The sequence below is a fragment of the Phodopus roborovskii genome, unplaced genomic scaffold, assembly GCF_943737965.1.
Source record: "Phodopus roborovskii unplaced genomic scaffold, PHOROB, whole genome shotgun sequence".
Lineage (NCBI taxonomy): Eukaryota > Metazoa > Chordata > Mammalia > Rodentia > Cricetidae > Phodopus > Phodopus roborovskii.
Window position 1 is genome coordinate 2,094,046 of NW_026126517.1, and position 17,869 is coordinate 2,111,914.

At 44.6% G+C, this 17,869-nt stretch overlaps 1 protein-coding gene across 1 annotated transcript in view; it reads right to left on the bottom strand.

Moving 5' to 3' along the window:
* Window positions 1-2,956: 2,956 nt before the first annotated feature.
* The window catches only part of Rp9 (RP9 pre-mRNA splicing factor), a 30,825-nt gene continuing 15,912 nt past the window's right edge, over window positions 2,957-17,869 (bottom strand). The window contains exons 2-6 of the mRNA XM_051196875.1: window positions 14,420-14,450; window positions 13,418-13,547; window positions 6,818-6,909; window positions 4,297-4,358; window positions 2,957-3,532 (exon numbers count right to left, since the gene is read on the bottom strand). Coding sequence (XP_051052832.1) covers window positions 3,337-3,532; window positions 4,297-4,358; window positions 6,818-6,909; window positions 13,418-13,547; window positions 14,420-14,450 — 511 coding nt within the window. The 3' untranslated portion in view covers window positions 2,957-3,336. The remainder of the gene's footprint in view (window positions 3,533-4,296; window positions 4,359-6,817; window positions 6,910-13,417; window positions 13,548-14,419; window positions 14,451-17,869) is intronic.

The window sequence follows — 17,869 nt, forward strand, 5'->3', positions numbered from 1 at the left end:
ATTTCCTTGAGCTGGAGTTATAGGCCCTTGGGAGCTGCCTGATGTGGATTCTGGGAACCAAACTCAGGTCCTCTGTGAGAGCAGCAAATGCTCTCAACCACTGGGCCATCTCTCCAGCCCTTAAATGTTACATATGTATGGGTGTTTTGCCCATTTGTGTTTCTGTGGACCACGTATGTGGCTGTTGCCCCTGGAGGCAGAAAAGGGTTGTGGGATGTCCCAGAATTACAGTTACAGACAGTTGCAGCCACCATGTGGGTGCTTGGAATCAAACCTGAGCCTCCTGAGAGAGCAGCCAGTACTTTTAACTGCCCTATCTCCAGCCCCAACCCCAACTTTAAAATAAAAATATCAGTTCTATGTGTCTGTATATGGCTGTGTGCATGTGTGTGCAGGTGTCCTCGGGGGTCAGAGCCGTTGAATCTCCCAGGAGTTAAAATTACAGTTGTGAACTGCCCAACATGGATGCTCAGAACTGAACTGAGTCCTCTATGAAAGACATCAAGTGCTCCTTAACCACTAAGCATCTCTCCTGCCCCCAAATAAAATTATATGTAGTTAATTTATTTTGAGACAGGGTCTCACTATATAGCCTTGACTGGCCTGGAACTTGCTATGTAGATCAGGCTGGTCTTGAACTCACAGGAATTAATTGTTTCTGCCTCCTGAGTACTGGGATTATGAAGGCATGGGCTACTATAGTCACCTGACTCACTATTTTAATTATTCTATGTGCAGGAGTATTTTAGCTGCATGTATGTATATATACCATGGGTATGCCTTGTGCCCACAGAACTCAGAAGGCAGCATCAGATCCCTGCATCTGTGAGCCACTATGTGCATTAAATCCAGGTCCTCTGCAAGAGCAACAGTACTCTTATCCATTGGGCATTTTCCCATACCACCCCAGACTGAGGCAGGAGGATGGGTGTTGGGGAGTTGTCTCTGGGACCTTTATGGTCTGCAGAAAGACAATCTGAGGCATTTTGGTTCATCAGGACTCAGTAGTCTGTGTTGGTTCTAACTTCTGGAGTCTGACCCGGAGTAGTTTATTTTAGGCATATGTAAGCACAGCACAATTTGGTGAAAACTATGCTGGTAATGATTTGCTCAATCCTGCATGCAAGATAAATCATGCATGCATCTTGAGGACAAATAAGCTTAAATGTAGATCAGATGTGACTGCATCAAAACTACTTCTAAAGTCCATAAAGATATGTTGTATAGATTGACCGGGAAAAGCAAATTTAGTATAAGGGTCTAGGGGATAATATGATGCCCGAAGTCTCTGACCACACAATGCAAAGGTCACCGGGCTAGAAAGCACAGCACTCCAGCCTTCTGAGTGGATATCAGGTAATGAATGCAGTCCTTCCCTTGAAGAAACAACTTTGTATGCTATAATTCTAGGCTCCCCTATTACTTGTGTGCAAAGACCTCTGTATCTCCCTCCTACCCTGAACTAGATAAGTGGTGAGCTGTTCAAGAGTATGTACAGGCCATATGAGGTGGCACACGCCTTTAATCCCAACACTCAGGAGCAGAGACTGGTAGATCCTGAGTTTGAGGCCAGCCTGGTGTATAGAACGAGTTTCAAAACAGTCAGATATACAGAGAAATCCTGTCTTGAAACACCAAGAAGAGTGTGTACAGCTTTGGCTCAGCAACAACAAAATACAGATTCTCTACTTGTAGGAACACCCCAACCTCTGTCACAACCCAGTCTAAAGTACAGGCACATGGGTGGGTTGTTCTATGCAATTAGAGGTAGGAAATTATGCATGTATTCTGTGACGTAGCTAGGTGCTCAGTCTAATGCTTCCCCCGAGTTTATTTCCAGCCCTTTTATGAGCTAGTTCCTTTGTGAAGATCTTGCCACTATGAGATATATTAAGTGTGGCACAGGCACACACATTCCATTGTTATTGGAAACCCCATCCTCAAGTCAGCAAATAATGGCAGGGGACATACACTTTGTTTCTTAAGACTAGGTCTCCCTTGGCAGCCAGACTGCCCTTCAACTCAGATTTCTGCTTCCTTCTAGGTCCTGGGACTAAAGGTGTGCTGCACTATGCCCAGTTTGTTTTTGTTTTTATAGAATGGAATTTACTTGAAATAAGGCACAGCAGGCAGGGTGGTAACAAAAGTACCCACCCAAGCAAGTATTCAACACTATAAGCAACCTTTTCAGACTCTTATTTAAAACACCTAAGAATGTGATGGTTAGCATAGAAGACCATTTGTGTATTAAAAAAAACCCTTTTTAGTTAGTTCAGTCTGTAAGTGCTTGCCTTGCAAGCATCAAGACCCATGTGAAAAAAGCCAAGCATGGTGGTGTGTATCTGTAATTGCAGTGTTGGGAGGTGAAGACTGGAGAATCTGGGGGCCTCACTAGCCAGCCAGCCTACCCTACTTGGTGAGTTGCAGGCCAGTGAGGGACTCCGAGAAAAAAGGCACCTAAGGAATGACATTTCAGGTTGTCCTCTGGCTTACACATGCATGCACATACACATGTACGTACAAACACGAACACTAAAGTCCTATGTACACCTGGCAATGTGCAAATGCTTTTAATCCCAGCACTTGGGAGGCAGAGGCAAGCATATCCCTGTTAGTTTAAAGCCAGCCTGTCTCCACAGCCAGCTTTGGACCAGACAGAGCTATGACCCTATGTCAAAATGAAATAAAACATCCTATTTATTATGTTGATGGCACACAGTCCTTTTCTTTCCTTTCCTTTTCTTTCTTTAAAGATATGTTCCTGCTGCTTAGCCCAGACTGGCTGTGGACTCAGCGATCTTCCAGCATCAGTGTCTCCTAGGGCTGGAACTGGAGGCCTCGCATACACCTAGGTCTACATGAGATATAAAAATAACTCCAATGCAAACTAGTGAGCCAACTGGAACTGGGGTAAAAATGGAGCGTGGACCACCTGCCTGAATTAATAATGACTACATTTAAAAAATAAATCATCAACTTTTATTATCCCGAACCGCAGAGAAGTGTCAAGCCTGAAGTTCATGGGAACTGAGTTGCAACACCATGGAGAGCAAAAGCTGTGGCAGCACCCTAGAGTGTTCCTAAGAGTGTCTTCATCACCTCCCCTGCAGGGGGCCCTTTTAAAGCAATCACAGACACAAGAGACCCTCAGGGAGAGGACAGGTGCTGTTGCAGCAGCACCTGGGAGCCTGCCTGCCCTGAGGTGGTCACTTTGTACCAAGAGGTGGTGGCAATCTGCAGCTGTGCCAGGTGTCCCCTCCTAGTCCTGCCCCATTACTCTCAGGGGCAGCTCCGTTCTTTGGCCTGTGGGTGGTTTTGAGAATCTGCCATCAGCTGTCACTCTGAGTCTGAACTCTCACTCGACTTGGAAGCCTTGTGCTTCCGTTTCTTCCTCTTTTTCTTCTCCTTCTTTCTTTTCTTGTGTTTTTCTTTTTTCTTCTTTTTCTTGCGCTTCTCTTTGCCTGAGGAGCTGGAGCTGCTGTCATCGTCATCTGAGGTGGAGTCCTCTAGTAACTGTTTTAACTGCTGGATCCTAAACAGATTCATCACAACATTCCACTTAAGAGCAGCCTTGCTAAAGACAACCCCCTTCACTGTCCTAAATAGCTGTGCAAACTCCTGTAGCCCTAGTAACTTCTAGCAAGTGCACACCCACTGAAACATTGCCACCACTATTTCATGGTAATGCAGCATCTCAAGAACTACAATACAACCAATAAGAAAACAACCTTTTTTGTTCTGGGTGACAGGGTGCCAATGTATTCTAGCTTAGCCTCAACTCCTAGATAGTCAAGGATGACCTTGAACTTCTGATCCTCTTGCCTGCACATCCCAAGTGATGGTGGAATAGGTGTGCATTATAATACCTGGGCTTCCTGCATGCTAGGTAAGTACTTTGACAACAACAAAACCACACACCCCTTCCTTAATCTTGGCCATATACTTGTCATCTCAGCACTCTTTAGGCTGACACACGAAAGTCTAGAATTTGAGGCCAGCATGAACTTCATGGTGAGACACTGCAATAAGATGCGCGTGCACATACACACACACACACACACTCACACACACCCTAAAGTTAAGTACAATGTGACCGTCCACAACTCAAGGCATGCCTACTGTTTATTTAGGACACTGTAGTAGAAGCATTCCTACTCATTACCCCAACATCTCCGCTCAGTGATAAATCTCGCTCTCCCAGCTATTTAGTTACTGTACTTGGATTACAAATGGTCCCTCATATATTAGAACACTTGTTTAAAACCCTGTATATTGGTAGCAATGGGACAGCCTTACCTTACATCCTTTTCATGTCTTTTATTCTCTCGAATGATGTCATACATGGGATCTTCATGTGCCTTAAGGGTTAGAGAAGGTTACCTTGTAGTCAGTAATCACGGACTGCTTATGTAAAATTTGAACCTCTGATCTGAAACTGGGATTTGATGCAGATTGTTGTTTAGTTTGAGACTCTAGCCGTGACTACTTTCACACTGGCTGTGGAGCTCAGACTGGCCTTGGGTTGTTGACTTTTCCTCCTAGGCCTCCCGCTGGGGTTACAGTCAGCTCCCTTGGCCTCGTGCTATATGCATCAGCATCTGTGTTTGTCCTCTCAATCATATAAGATTTTACCATGTAGCTCAGGCTAGCTTTCAACTTTCTATGACACTGAGGACAGCCTTGACTTTGAAGTCTTGACCCTCCTGTTTCTACCCCCTCAAGTGCTGGATTACAGCCTTTGTCACCAGTGCCAGCTTATTTTAAGACAAGGTCTCACTTTGTCATCCAGGATCACCTCATACTATGTCGATCCTGCTTCAATCTCCAAAGTGTAAAAATGAACTCTCATCAACCAGGAGTAATTACTGTTAATTTTTGATATATTTTATTATTACTTAAATTTTTTTTTTTTTTTTTTTTTTTTTTTTTTGAGACAGGGCTTCTCTGTGTTAACAGCCCTGGCTGGCCTGGAACTCACAGAGATCCACTTTCCTCTACTTTCCTAGTACTGGGATTAAAGGTGTGCACCACCACCTGGCTAGTTTTTGGTATATTTTATAAAGAATTTGAGCAATAAGATATATGCAGATTTTTTTGTTTGTTTTGTTTTGAGTCTCACTGTGCACCCTTGGCTGGCATGGAACTTGCTATGGAGACTAGGCTGGCCTCAAGCTCAGAGACTGAAGTGCCTTGCCTCTGAGTGACGGGACTACAGGTTGTTTTTCACTTAGGTTTTCATGAACCCTTTCCCCTAACATTCTGCAATCTTGAACATCAGAATATAATTCTATATCTGGAACTGTAGCGAGTACACAGTGTTCCCCTAGAATGCAGGAGGCTCTGGGCTCAAGCTCTAGCATCACAGAGCCTAGACAATGCTCAGTGCTTTCTTCTTTCATTTTCGTTTTGGAGGGGTGTGTGTGTGTGTGTGTGTGTGTGTGTGTGTGTGTGTGTGTGTGTGTGTGTCTGTGTGTGTGTGTGTCTGTGTGTATGTGCTAATGTCAAAGCCCATGGCTGACTTTAGGAATCTTTTCCAGTGCTCTCCATCATATTCACTGAGGCCAGAGCCCCCAAGACAGCTATTCTATCCAGCCAGTATCCTCAGGGATCCCCTTTCTACCCACTAAGCACTGGCACTGGTGGGCTGCTATGCCCACCTAGCATTTGCACAGATGATGGAGAGTCACACTCCCATCTTTGTGCTTGCCTGCCAAGGGCTATTATCCTGAAGTCATCTCCCTAGTCCCTGGAGAATGTGTTGTGAGAGGCTGTTGCTATGGGCCCCAAGCTGGGCTCACGTAGGGTCTTCCCATTGTTTCTCAAGAGCTGGACTGCAAACACAGCTCAGCACACCCAGCCCTGTTGACTTATTTTGTATATACTGATAACCTCAGTGCATTCACAGATCAAGCCTCACTTGGCAGAACGAGTTAGTGGATGTGAACGCATACCTCCAAGAGGTGATTCATGAAGGTGCAGTAAGGAGATGGGGGAGCTGCTTTATGTCATCTTAGAAACACACACTTCCAGCTCCAAAGGCACATCTAAGTTTACATGGGAACAAAACTTCCTCCCTGAGTAAAAAAAGTGAATTTACAGATAGTAAACTACAAAGAAGGGTTCAACACATGGTGTTGGATCTGAGAAAAGGAACCACTATTCCTCAGGTTAGTAAAGAATATCTATCTATCTATCTATCTATGTATCTATCTATCCATCCATCCATTCATCTATCTTTGTTTGTTTGTTTGTTTGTTTTTTCTGCAGTACTGTGGATTGAACTCAGTTTCTTTACATGCTGGGTAAGCATGCCACCACTGAGCTGTCTACATCCACTTCCAGCTATTTCAACTTTCTTTCTCAATTTGAGACAAGATCTCACATAGTTGCTCAGGTTATTCATGAACTTTCTGTTCTCCATGTCAAATTGCTGACCTGCTAAACAGAGAGCATTTTAGTAGAGTCTTTCCTCTCCTTTCTCTTTTTTCCCTTCTGAGATAGGACCTTCTATAGCCCAGGCTGGCCTCAGACTCACTCAGTAGCCAAGGTTGATTTTGAACTCATGACTTTGAACTTCTTCTGCCCTTCCCTCCCAAGTGATGGCATTGCAGGCATGTACCATCATGCTTGCTTTATGTGGTACTGGGGCTTTGTGCACTACACAAGCACTCTACCATAGGAGCTACATATCTAGCCCCCAGTTAGCTTGTTGTTAGAGAGGTTATTTGTTACAAATGTGTAACAGGAGTATATGTATTTATACAGCTCACATTCACTACTGATAACCGTTAAAATCAACAGTGCAGGGTTTACTTACGACTCGGAACTGTTCTAACTTCTGGTTGCCTTTGATAAAGAAAGGGCATTCTTTGTCGCCTGTTCGATGGCCGTACCTTTTGCAACGCCAACCTAAAGCCAAAGAAAAACAATTTTATATGATATGTCTCACCTCACTGAGATAATGTTTCAGTAGATTCTAGTTTCATATTAGACTCCAATTCTAAAACACAAAGGATTAACAATGAAATGTTAACACGAAGTTCCCAGGAAATAATGAAGGGTAACTCATTGCTTCCTTGAATCTCGTGAAGTTAGGAATAAATGTTCCCTCATCAAATATTTATGAGGTAATCCAATGCTCTTAGTATGTTCCACTCCATTTTTTAAGAGCACAGCAGGGGCTGGAGACACGGTCAGCTGATTCCCAGCTCACAACCACCCGCAGCTCCAGCTCCTCCAGCTCCGGGGGGATCTGGTGCTCTTTTGGCCTCCATGGGCTGCTGTCTGCAGGGGGTGCACATGAGCTCATGCAAGCACACACATACACAGGAAAACAACTAAAAGTGGAGGAAAGTAAATTCTTTTTATTTGTGAAATGGCTCGGATTCTGAGGGCTAGGGGTTTAGGTTAGTGAGAGAGAGTGGCTTTGCATGCTCAAGGCTATGGGTAAAACCTCCAGCTTCACCACAACAGTATCTTTCTTAGGTTGAGTAAACCACGTACAAAGCTGCCCCCACTCCCCCTGGTAGAGAGTTCAGGCTCCAGTTTCTAGACTTAAGTGACGTTTGGTTTCTGAAGTGCTAGGACTTGGAGGATACACTACTATATCAAGCTTCATAGAACCTCAGCTTTCTCTGTTTTAAAAGACAGGGTCTCACTGTGTTGCCAAGGCTAGCCTTAAATCCAGAGACTGCCCGTCTCTCACTTGGATTAAAGGCACATTCTATAACACCTGACCCAGTGTGTTGTTTTTTAAAATGTTTTAAAATGATATGTGTATGTATCTGAGTGTGGCCTGAAGAGGCCAGATGACGGTGTGGGATGCTCTGGAACTGGAGTCACAGGTGGTTGTGAGCTTCCTGATGTGCATGCTGGGAACTGAACTGTGGCCCTCTGTAAGAGCACAATGTATTCTATGCTGAGCTTCTCCAGCTAGAGCTGCACTTTTAAACAAAGCAACAGATCCTCTTAAAATGCAGTGCCATTAGAATCACACAACTTAACCTGAAAAAGAGAAACTGTTGGGGAGTTTAAAGGGGTTTTGGCCTTGAAGAATTGATGCTTCAAGTCCACATAAGCAGGCATGCAGTGTGAAGGACTTCACTGAACGTCACTTAGCATTAGGTGTGGCAACCTGAGGCGTATGAAGCAAACACTGGTGCGGTCCCTGTTATAGAAGATTATTTTAAGGTGTGTAACTTTGTGTGTGCTGCATTTGTTTAACTCTGTGAAGCTGTCTGTCTACTTTGTCTGTCTAAAATACTGGATGGTTTAATAAAGAGCTGAATGGTCAACAGCAGGAGCAAGGACAGGAGGGGCTGGCAGCAGAGTATACATAGGCGAAATGAGGAGAAGAGAGCAATAGAACAAGGAGAGGACGACATCAGGGGCCAGCCACAGAGTAAAGTACCGAAACAAGAAAAGGAAAAAGCCCAGAGGCAAAAAAAGCTGGCAAGAAACAAGCCAAGCTAAGTACAGGCATTTATAAATGAGAATAAGCCTCAGTGAGTGACCTATGTGGGAACTGGGTGGCAGCCCACCCCCCTCCAAAAGACTATAGAGCCAAACAGTAAAATATCACATTCCAAACGTGAGGCAAATCAGGCAGCTGCTGGGGGCTGGTGAGCCAAGTGATAATGGTACTGAGGTGTTGACCAAGGAGGTCAGGAAGCAAGAATGTGATAAAGGTGAGCTGATGTGGTCCATGATAGCAACTCTAGAAAGCATGTCGTAAAAGCAAGTGACTGTCCTCTGTGGCATGTGCACGTGTAGGAGAGTGCACTACTCATTTCAAGGCCGCACAGGAAGTCACGTGCCCTCCTCTGTCAGTTCTCCGCTGTATTTCCTCCAGACAGGGTTCACCACAAACTCCATGTTTGGGTCAGGCTGACTGGCCAACAAGCTCTTAGGATCTGTCTCCATCATCTAATGTTGAGGTTTCTGGCGCGCTGGAGCTATAGATGTGACAGTCTCTTCCACCATTTTACATGGGTGTTGGGGGTTCCTGTCCTCATGTGAACCCACCACCACTTTAACTGACAGAAAGAGACACACCTAGAATCCTAGTACTAGGGAAGATGTGGAGGCCTACTGAGTTCTAGGCTAACAAGTGCTGTGGCAAGGGATCCTGTCACAACCTCTCCTTCACTCATCTTAAACAGTCTCAGGAAGAAGGACCACATCCTAAACCAATGCTCACCAAGACTCAGGGCATGTGAGATGCCAAGGGGCATGGCTGGATATGCACACATCCCAGTGCATATTAGTTTTGCTCAAAGTTATCGTAGCGTGAAAGTGATGTGTTGGCATAGTGGTGGTGCAGACCCATAATCTCCCCCTCCCCACGCTAACACAACAGGATTGCAAATTCAAGACTACTATGGCCTGTATAAGGAGATGGTATCAAAACAACACCAGAATGATGGTCCTTGTAATTCCAAGTGTGGCCCACAGTAAAAGTGACAACATGAAAGATGCTATTAGTAGTGCACTCTTAGGACCCCCTCAGAGTATGAATGAATAACCTGAATACAGAGCTGTGCTGGCAGATTAAGAAACTAGTGACAGCTCAGCAGCACAGGACCCACTTTGTGCAAGTGAGATACTGTAACAGAGAACACAAAGAGACAGAAAGAGATTGGGATGGGGACGGGGAACGTGATCTGTAGGCTAGGCAGTTTGAAACCATTTTCTATTATTTTTTTCAATATTTTGTTATTATTTTATATGCATAGGTGTTTTGCCTACATGTATGTCTGTTTATATACCACATTCATGCCTGAAGCCTAGGAAGGCCAGAAGAAATCGTTGATTCCCTGGAATTGGAGTCCCAGGTGGTTGTGAGCTGCCATGTGGGTGCTGAGAATGGAATTCCAGCCCTCTGGAGAGTGATGTGTCGGTTTGAATGAGATTAGCCCCCAGAGACTCATATGTCTGAATACTTGGCCCCCAGCTGGTGGAACTGTTTGGGAAGGATTAGGTGTGTGTCCTTGTCACTGGGATGGGCTCTGAAGTTTCAAAAGCCCGTGCCATTCCCAATTAGTTCTCTGCTTCATGCTTGTGGATGAGACAGACATGAGCTCTCAGTCTCACCCAGAACTGTATCTGCCTGCAGCATGATGTTCATAGCCTCACTCTCTGAAGTAAGCCCCAAATTAAACACTTTGTGTTTTGAGTTGCCTTCCTCGTGTGTTTTATTATGGCAACACAAAGTAAGCAGGACAAATAGCCAGTGCCCTTAACCACAGCCATCTCTCCAGGCCCAGAAACAATTAACGTTTGCAGGTTCCTGTACATGCACAGTCTGCTGTATAGGACCTGAAGCTTCCATCATTTGGTGAAGTGGGTAAATGGTTGTGAGGAAACAAATACAAAACATCTTGCCTTCAGAAACTGTCCATCATCACATGTAAATATGGCAAGAACACATTGCTGGGGGTGCCACAGGACTCCTGACAGTCTATAAACATGGCATCAATGGGAATCCGATTAATGAAGAATATATACAGAGGTCCCTTAAGATGGGCAAGCTGATAGCCTTCATAAATCATTCTTTTTTGTTTACTTATTTTATTCCTATGAGTGTGCTGCCTGCATGTATACTGCACATGCATTTGGTGTCCTCAGAGGTAAGAAGAAAGTACCCTAACCTCTGAACTGCAATTACGGACTGTTGGGAGCCATCATGTGGGTGCTGGAAAACAAACCCAGGTCTTCTGCAAGGGCAACAAGGTGCTTTCGATTGCTGAGCCATCTCTCAAGCCCCAATATGTTTTTTCTTAAAAGTAATGAGAAGTTCTAGGCCAGCCTTGAAATATAGAATGGGATTCTATCTCCAAACAGGCAAACACACAAACATAGGGGCTAGAGAAAGGGCTCAGTAATTAAGAGCTCTTATTACTCTTGAAGAGAACCTAAGTTCAGTTCCTAGCAACCATGTTAGGCAGCTCATACCTGTAGACCAAGGAAACACATGCACATAATTAAAAGTAAAAAACTAAATTTTGAAAGCTCAGAGAGCTGGCTCAGCAGTTAAGATAGATACTGCTCTTGCAAAGGACCCAAGTTTTTGTTCCTAGCACCTACATGAGGTAGCTCAACCACCTTTGTCCTCTCAGGGCATCCGCGGACACAGACATGCCTCCTCACCACCACACATATACACATAATGAAAAATAAATCTTTAAAAAATTCCCTAAACAAGTAATGAATTGTAGCATTTGTCTAAAACAACTGCCTTATAGATCTCTGCAAATTAGTCACAGGCTTTTCACTGAGAAAGAAAATTCAATCAAAGGTTAATATTTCACAAACCAGTCCCATCTTGTGAGACCTTGTAAATTTTTGTTTTACTTTTGTTATGCTTGCATCATATATGTCTGTGGACCATGTGCACAAAGTGCCTGTGCAGGCCAAAGAAAGCCGTAGATCTTCGGGAACTGGAGGCTTTGGGCCCCCATGTGGGTGTTGGGACCCCAACTCCTCTGGGCTCTTTGTAAGAGCATCAGGTATACTTACTCTGAACCGTGTCTCCAGCTGCCACCTGGCAATCAAGTCTTTTAGTCTGGTAGAACTTATCCAAAGATCTTGCAAGCACCCCAGGAACTTGATGGGCCCCAGCTACTGTGCCCTCCCAGAGTCCTTCATTTCCCTTACGTCTGTTCTTTTAAAAGTAGCCAATCCTGACAGCCTGTGCTGTCAGACCCCATCCAGTGGGGAAAAAGCACAGTCACACTTGCATTAGAATGCAATCAAGTGCACTTACTGCCTGCTTTAGGTCATAGGACACCCTTTTTACAAACAGAAACAGCCTTACTGAATTACTTTCCCTCTGTTCCTGTTTCTTTGCATGACACTGAATATCTGCTTCCCATACAACAATGTAAGGAATGCTATTTCCAGAAAATCCACCCAACTTTGGTGAAGACTGCCACTTCTGGTGTCTGAACTGGACCACTCACAGTATTCTTGTCCTAGGTCACTAACAGTCTGATCAAAATCTGAATGAGGTCTCAGCTCCTTAAAAAGACCGAGCCACATGGCACTGTCACTATTTGATCAGCTCAAAGAACCCTGGAAAAGCCACACCTATAAGTTATTTGTCTGGGCATATCATTCATTCTATAGAAATGACAACTTTTCGGAATATTGGCTGAAAATAATGGTTAGTTTAACATGCTGGCTAGTTTTATGTCAATTTGATACAAACTAGTCGTCTTGGAAAAGGGAACCTCACTTGAGAAAATGTCTCCATCATACTGCGTGTAAGCAAGCCTATAGGGAATTTTCTTGATTGATAATTGATATAGGTGGGCCCAGCTGACAGTGGGTGGTCCCCTCCTCTGGGCTGGACTGGTGGTTCAGTCCTGGGTGTAGGAAGAAAACAGGCTGAGTAAGCCAAGGAGAGCAAGTCAGTAAGCAGCATTTCTCCATGGCCTCTGCATCAGCTTCAACCTCGAGGTTCCTGCCTTGTTTGAGTTCCTGCCTTGACTTCCCTCAATGTATTGTGACTTAGGATATGTAAGCCAAGCGAGCTCTTTCCTCCCCAAGCAAATTAAGGCACAATGTCAGGCCGGTTATCAAGAGGGCACACAAGAACCCAGTCAGACTGGTACACTCAAGAGAAACTCTCACAGGTCCTGACCAGGATCCTGGCCATCTAGAGCTGGCATGTGTCTGGGAAGATTCCAGAAACCCACTTCTGTGTGATCTGGGGCCTGGGCAGCTAGGCCTTTAAAGGCTGTGGAGAGCTGAGTGAGATGATGAACATCTGTAGTTCTAGCTACTCAGGAGGCTACAGCAGGAAGATGAGACAACACAGCAAGACCTCACCAGAAGAGGGGGGCAAGCTGAAGCAGAGATCTAATCTGTGTCAGCTTGGAGGAGACATGTTCCCATCATGCATGCATGGTGCAAAGGCAAGTGCTTATGTGCATGCATATACACACACACACACAGACTAAGGTACTATCAAGTACAGCATATAACCAGTGTGTACAGAGGTGTGCTGTGGTTTGGATCTGACTTGTTTCCCCAAAGGTTCATGTTGAAAGCCTGGTCCATAGTGTGGTAGTGCAGGTTAGGGGACCTTTTAAGATGTGGTGCTTAGAGCTTAGAGGAAGGTTTTTGGTCAAGGGGACTAAATCCTCACTAGTGGGAATGTAGGCCAGGTCTGGAGTGACTGTACACCCATCTCATCATTGCCTGCTTATGTTTCCCTTCAGAATACTCTCCTTTGGCTTCTCCCTCATTTACGATGCAAGTAGGGAACATAGGCTGCTGCGCTGTGTAGACCCTGATGCAGCTGTCAGTACTGTGGGCCAAATAAACCTGTTTATGACTTACCCACCCTCACATATCATGTTTAGTGACAAGACAAACTGACACGGAGATGTCACTCAAACCCATGCTCACTCACACTGCATAACTTTGACCTCTCTCCCAAGAGGCATCCAAAGTCCTTTAGTTGGTGCATGAGCCAGAAACTCCCTGGCATGTTCATTGCCTGGCACATCTGGTATACAGTCTTCTGGCTTTGTCTCATCCTCCTAGAGGAAGATAACAGATAACAATGTGTAAACAACAGGACAAAACCAGAACAACAACAACAACAAACCCAACAAATCAAAACAAGGACTCTGCCCTTGCTTCCTGCATGGGAGGCTATCATCTGGCTTCCTCTTAACTGTGTGGCATTACCCTCCTCCATAACATGCCCTGGGAACTGAGAGACAAGGTATCAGGGAACGAACTACACAAGAGGACGGCTCCACCTCACTGTGAAGCACAAGCTCACACAGGAATGACCTGCGACCTCCACACTCTGACGTAAGATAGGTCCAACAGGTTTTATCCTCTCGCAGTGTGTGGGAGGAGAAAGGCATTCTAGAATACTTCCTGGTTATTTAAAATCTTTCTTTTACTGAAAATCTTTTGGCCTTTGGCTGCTTCTCTGTGTCCCCCTACTACTGAAGCACCCTAACCCTGATCCAGGCTGCAGGCTCCCACCCTGGAGGCTAGAGTGTCCCTCCTTTCAGGCATCGTCACAGGCTCAGCGGAGGGCTCTTAAGACTCCAACCTTAACTGTACCGAGGAGCTGGCCAAGTGAGGCAGACTCGGCCAATGGTCAGCAGAGCCTCTGGAAGACCCTGCCAGAGACAGAAAGGGCTGTGGCTCAGGGGCTCCTGTGTGTTTGCATTGGTGCCTGGGGACAGGGGATGACAGCTGACTAAATTTCTAGAAAGGTATATATAGGTTTGGGGGACAAAGACCAAAATTAGGGTCCACTTGGTATCTGTAGAAAAGAAACAATGTTTTCATATAAGGAGATTTAAAAAAATGCACCATATTTTCCTAGTAAACCACTAAGCCCCCAAGTATATTTAATGGAGTAAAAAAGCCTACAGTTGCTTATGCTTACCTTTATAAAGCCAGGAGGAGGTTTCTCGTAACTAGAAAATGAAACACAAAAAGCAATCTTCATCAAACAGGTCAACAGAAAACGGTACAAGCACACATGGGAAAGCAGAGGGTGCACATCAGGAGCCAGCCTCCGGAAGCCCCTGCCACACCCGCTGTGCCGGACAGATGCTCACCAGCCTCGGAATGTCAGTGTCTGGGGCAGGTGGCTGCACAAGAGCAATGACGCTCAAAGACCACCACTCAGACTCCTACCAACTCCAGAGCGACACAGGACCCCCAGTCTGTGTTTCACCTCTCTGAAGCCTGGGGAAGCACTCCTATCACTCAAAAGGAAAAGGGACAGAAAAGCACAAGGATGTGTCCTTTCTTTGTTCTGACTCTTTTATGCCGGGTCTTCAGAAGAAAAATGAGAAACAAGGAAAAAGAATAAGGGACAGTGAAATGACTCTCTGTTTTCTGATCTAAGATGTGGGAAAAAAAGTTGGTAGGGACCGGCATAGCTGCTTACCGTTGCTGTCACCAATGCTATGACCAAATATAACTTGGAGAAGAAAGGATGTAAGTGAGCTTAGGTTATCATTGAGTGATGGAAGCCAAGGCAGGAACTGGAGCAGAGACCATGCTTGCACCAGACTGCTTTCTTATACAACCAGTGCCCAGGGTGGCCCCGCCTACATTTATCATTAACCCAGAGAACATTCCCAGATTCTCTCACAGTTCCCAGATTCTCTCACAGTTCCCAGATTCTCTCACAGGCCAATCTGATGCAGGCAACTCCTCAGCTGAGGTTCTGTTTTCCTAGCTGACTCTAGTATGTGTCAAGTTGACAAAAACTAACCAGTACCAGGATGGATTCGAAATGTCATGGATCCGGAGCCCTTGAAAGGTCAGGGGAAGGAAGGGCCTATCCCCTGAAGATTCTGAAGTAGATGGCTGCATGGCATCAAAATTAGCTTCTTAGATTTGGCACAGTGCCTTTTCCAAAGATATTAAAAAAAAATTTCAAAAGGAAAGCTATAGTATGACTCGAGACTAACTCAGCAAACTTGGGCCATTTGACTAGATAACAGAGTCCTTCAGCATCCCTTCATTGGCAACATCAACAAAAGGCTTTGTGCATCGGGACAGAAAGGAACTTGGTAGTAAAGTACATAACTCCCAAAATCCATAACTGAGCTACAAGTGTTGAACAAACAACGTAGGCCAGTTATTCCAAAGTCCAAATGTATGAGTAAGATGCAACTTATCACTATAAGATGGATGTGACACAATCATAAATGTGTTATTATTAGTAAAAGTGTGCAATAAAAGTATGTTGTGTAGATGTTTTCTTAAGCTTTAAGTAAGGTGATTGATATTTGTTTACAAATAAGTTCATAAATGTAACACATACAAAATGATACTATACCTCAAAATATTATTTCAGTGCTAAATAAAAGAGATTAAGCCTAGAGTTCACTATGTAGCACAGGCTGGCCTTGAACTCAACACAACTCTCCTAGTGTATGACACCATGGCTAACATTGTGGTGTTTCACTATCATATATAAGCAGAGATCCCAAAAGAGAATGAAGAAACAAAACCACAGGCTGGGGATATGTGCCTTGGCTGGTAAAGCGCATGCTTTGTGGGCAAAAGGACCTGAGTTCAATGCCCTAAACCCGTAGAAAAGCAGAGCAAAGCTGCTTTCTGGTATTCATTTAAAACCCTAGAGCTGGGGAGGCACAGACGAGCAGACTCCTTGGACTTACTGGCCAGTTAGTCTAGCCTACTTGGTGAGTTTTTGTCCAACAAGATACCCTGCCATTGGATCACCTCCCAGGGATGATATCAAAGGCCTGCTGGTGCAGGTAGACACAAATACATAAATAAATAAAAATATGTAAGCCAGAAATCAAAACACAAGGCAAGCCAGGCCTCATGTTGCAAGCCTGTAAATAAAGCTATTAGGGATGCTGAAGCAGAAAACAATATGGCAAATTCATGGGCTGCTTGGGCTATACAGTGGGTAACTTAACAAGACCTTATTTCAAAACAGAAAATATAAGGAGAGCTAAGGATATAGGTCAGTATTACAGTGCTTGCCTAAGCTTCACAAAGCCCTAGGTTCAACCCCCAACATTGTACAAAGTACAAATAAGAAAAAGTGGCAATAAAGGGGACAGAAGAAAACAAAGAAAAAACAATGAACATCACCAAAACAAGAACAGGATGTTCTGAAAAACAATGCTGAGAACAAGTAAATGTTTTTACTTCATTAATGTTATTTTTATACCTTTTTGTTTTTAAAATTAGCATATGAAGTATTAGTCAGGGTTCTCTAGAGGAACAGAAATGGTAAGATGAACTCCCCCCTCAGATTCACTGGAAAGGCTTAAGGTTGAGGTTTGACTATTACAAAGGCTGACTCCCAACAGAAAGCCCATTAAACAGTTGTTCAGTCCACAAGGTTGGATGTCTCAGCTTGTTTTCGGTCTATGTTGTAATTCCCCCAAAGCAGGTTCTAATACCAGCTTATCAGCAGGAATGCCTCAGCAGCAGGATAGATGAACTTGACAAAGACAGTGAGGGCCAGGAGACAAAATGCTTTTCTGTTCTTTTACGTGGACTGACAGCAAATGTGGCCTAGACTTAGGGTGGGCATTTCTACTTCAAATGACCTGATTTTAAAAACGGTCCATAGCTCGGAGCAACTCTGAACAAAGGAGACCTGCCTATCCACGCGGGACCACCCGTAATTTCCACCTGCTTGCTCTCTGACCCCACCTCCAGTCCTCTGCTGGAGTCCTGGGCCCCTCCCAGAGATCTGCCTACCTCTGCTGGTCCACTCTTGAGTTCCCGCCCAGAAAGATTCTTGACCCCCAAAGCAGGGCCTCTGCTAAAGAAAGAGGCTTCAGCTGGAGAGTGCCAGTTTCCAGTGAGATCCTACTATCCTGCAGAAACCTCCAAGTTTCAGCTCAGCCTTTGTCCTCTTCTGCCAGCCATTGGCTAGAGCCATTGGCTAGAGGCATCTTCTACTGGATCCTCATCCCTGACCCCATCCCTGGGTCCCTGTCTGTGGAGAGACCTCCTAGAGAGCTTGGACCACACAGAGCTACAGATATTGAATCTCAGACCCACATAAGCCCACCGGGGAAGTACCATAGAGAGAGGAGACCCCACCAACACCTACTGAAAGAAGCTATGGGAAGACGATAATACAAGAAAACACCTAACGACAGAAAGACAAGATTGACACCACCAGAATCAAGAGAATCTACACCAACTAGAATGGAACACAACAACAAAGCAGAGGAAGCAGAAGGGAACGACTTAAAATTACCATCATAAAAATAATAGAGGCCCTCAAAGAAGATGTGAAAAATCCCTTAAAGAAATGGAGGAAAAAAACAAACAAAAAAGTGGAAGAAATGAACAAATTCCTTAAGGAAAGTAAAGAAAGTACAGA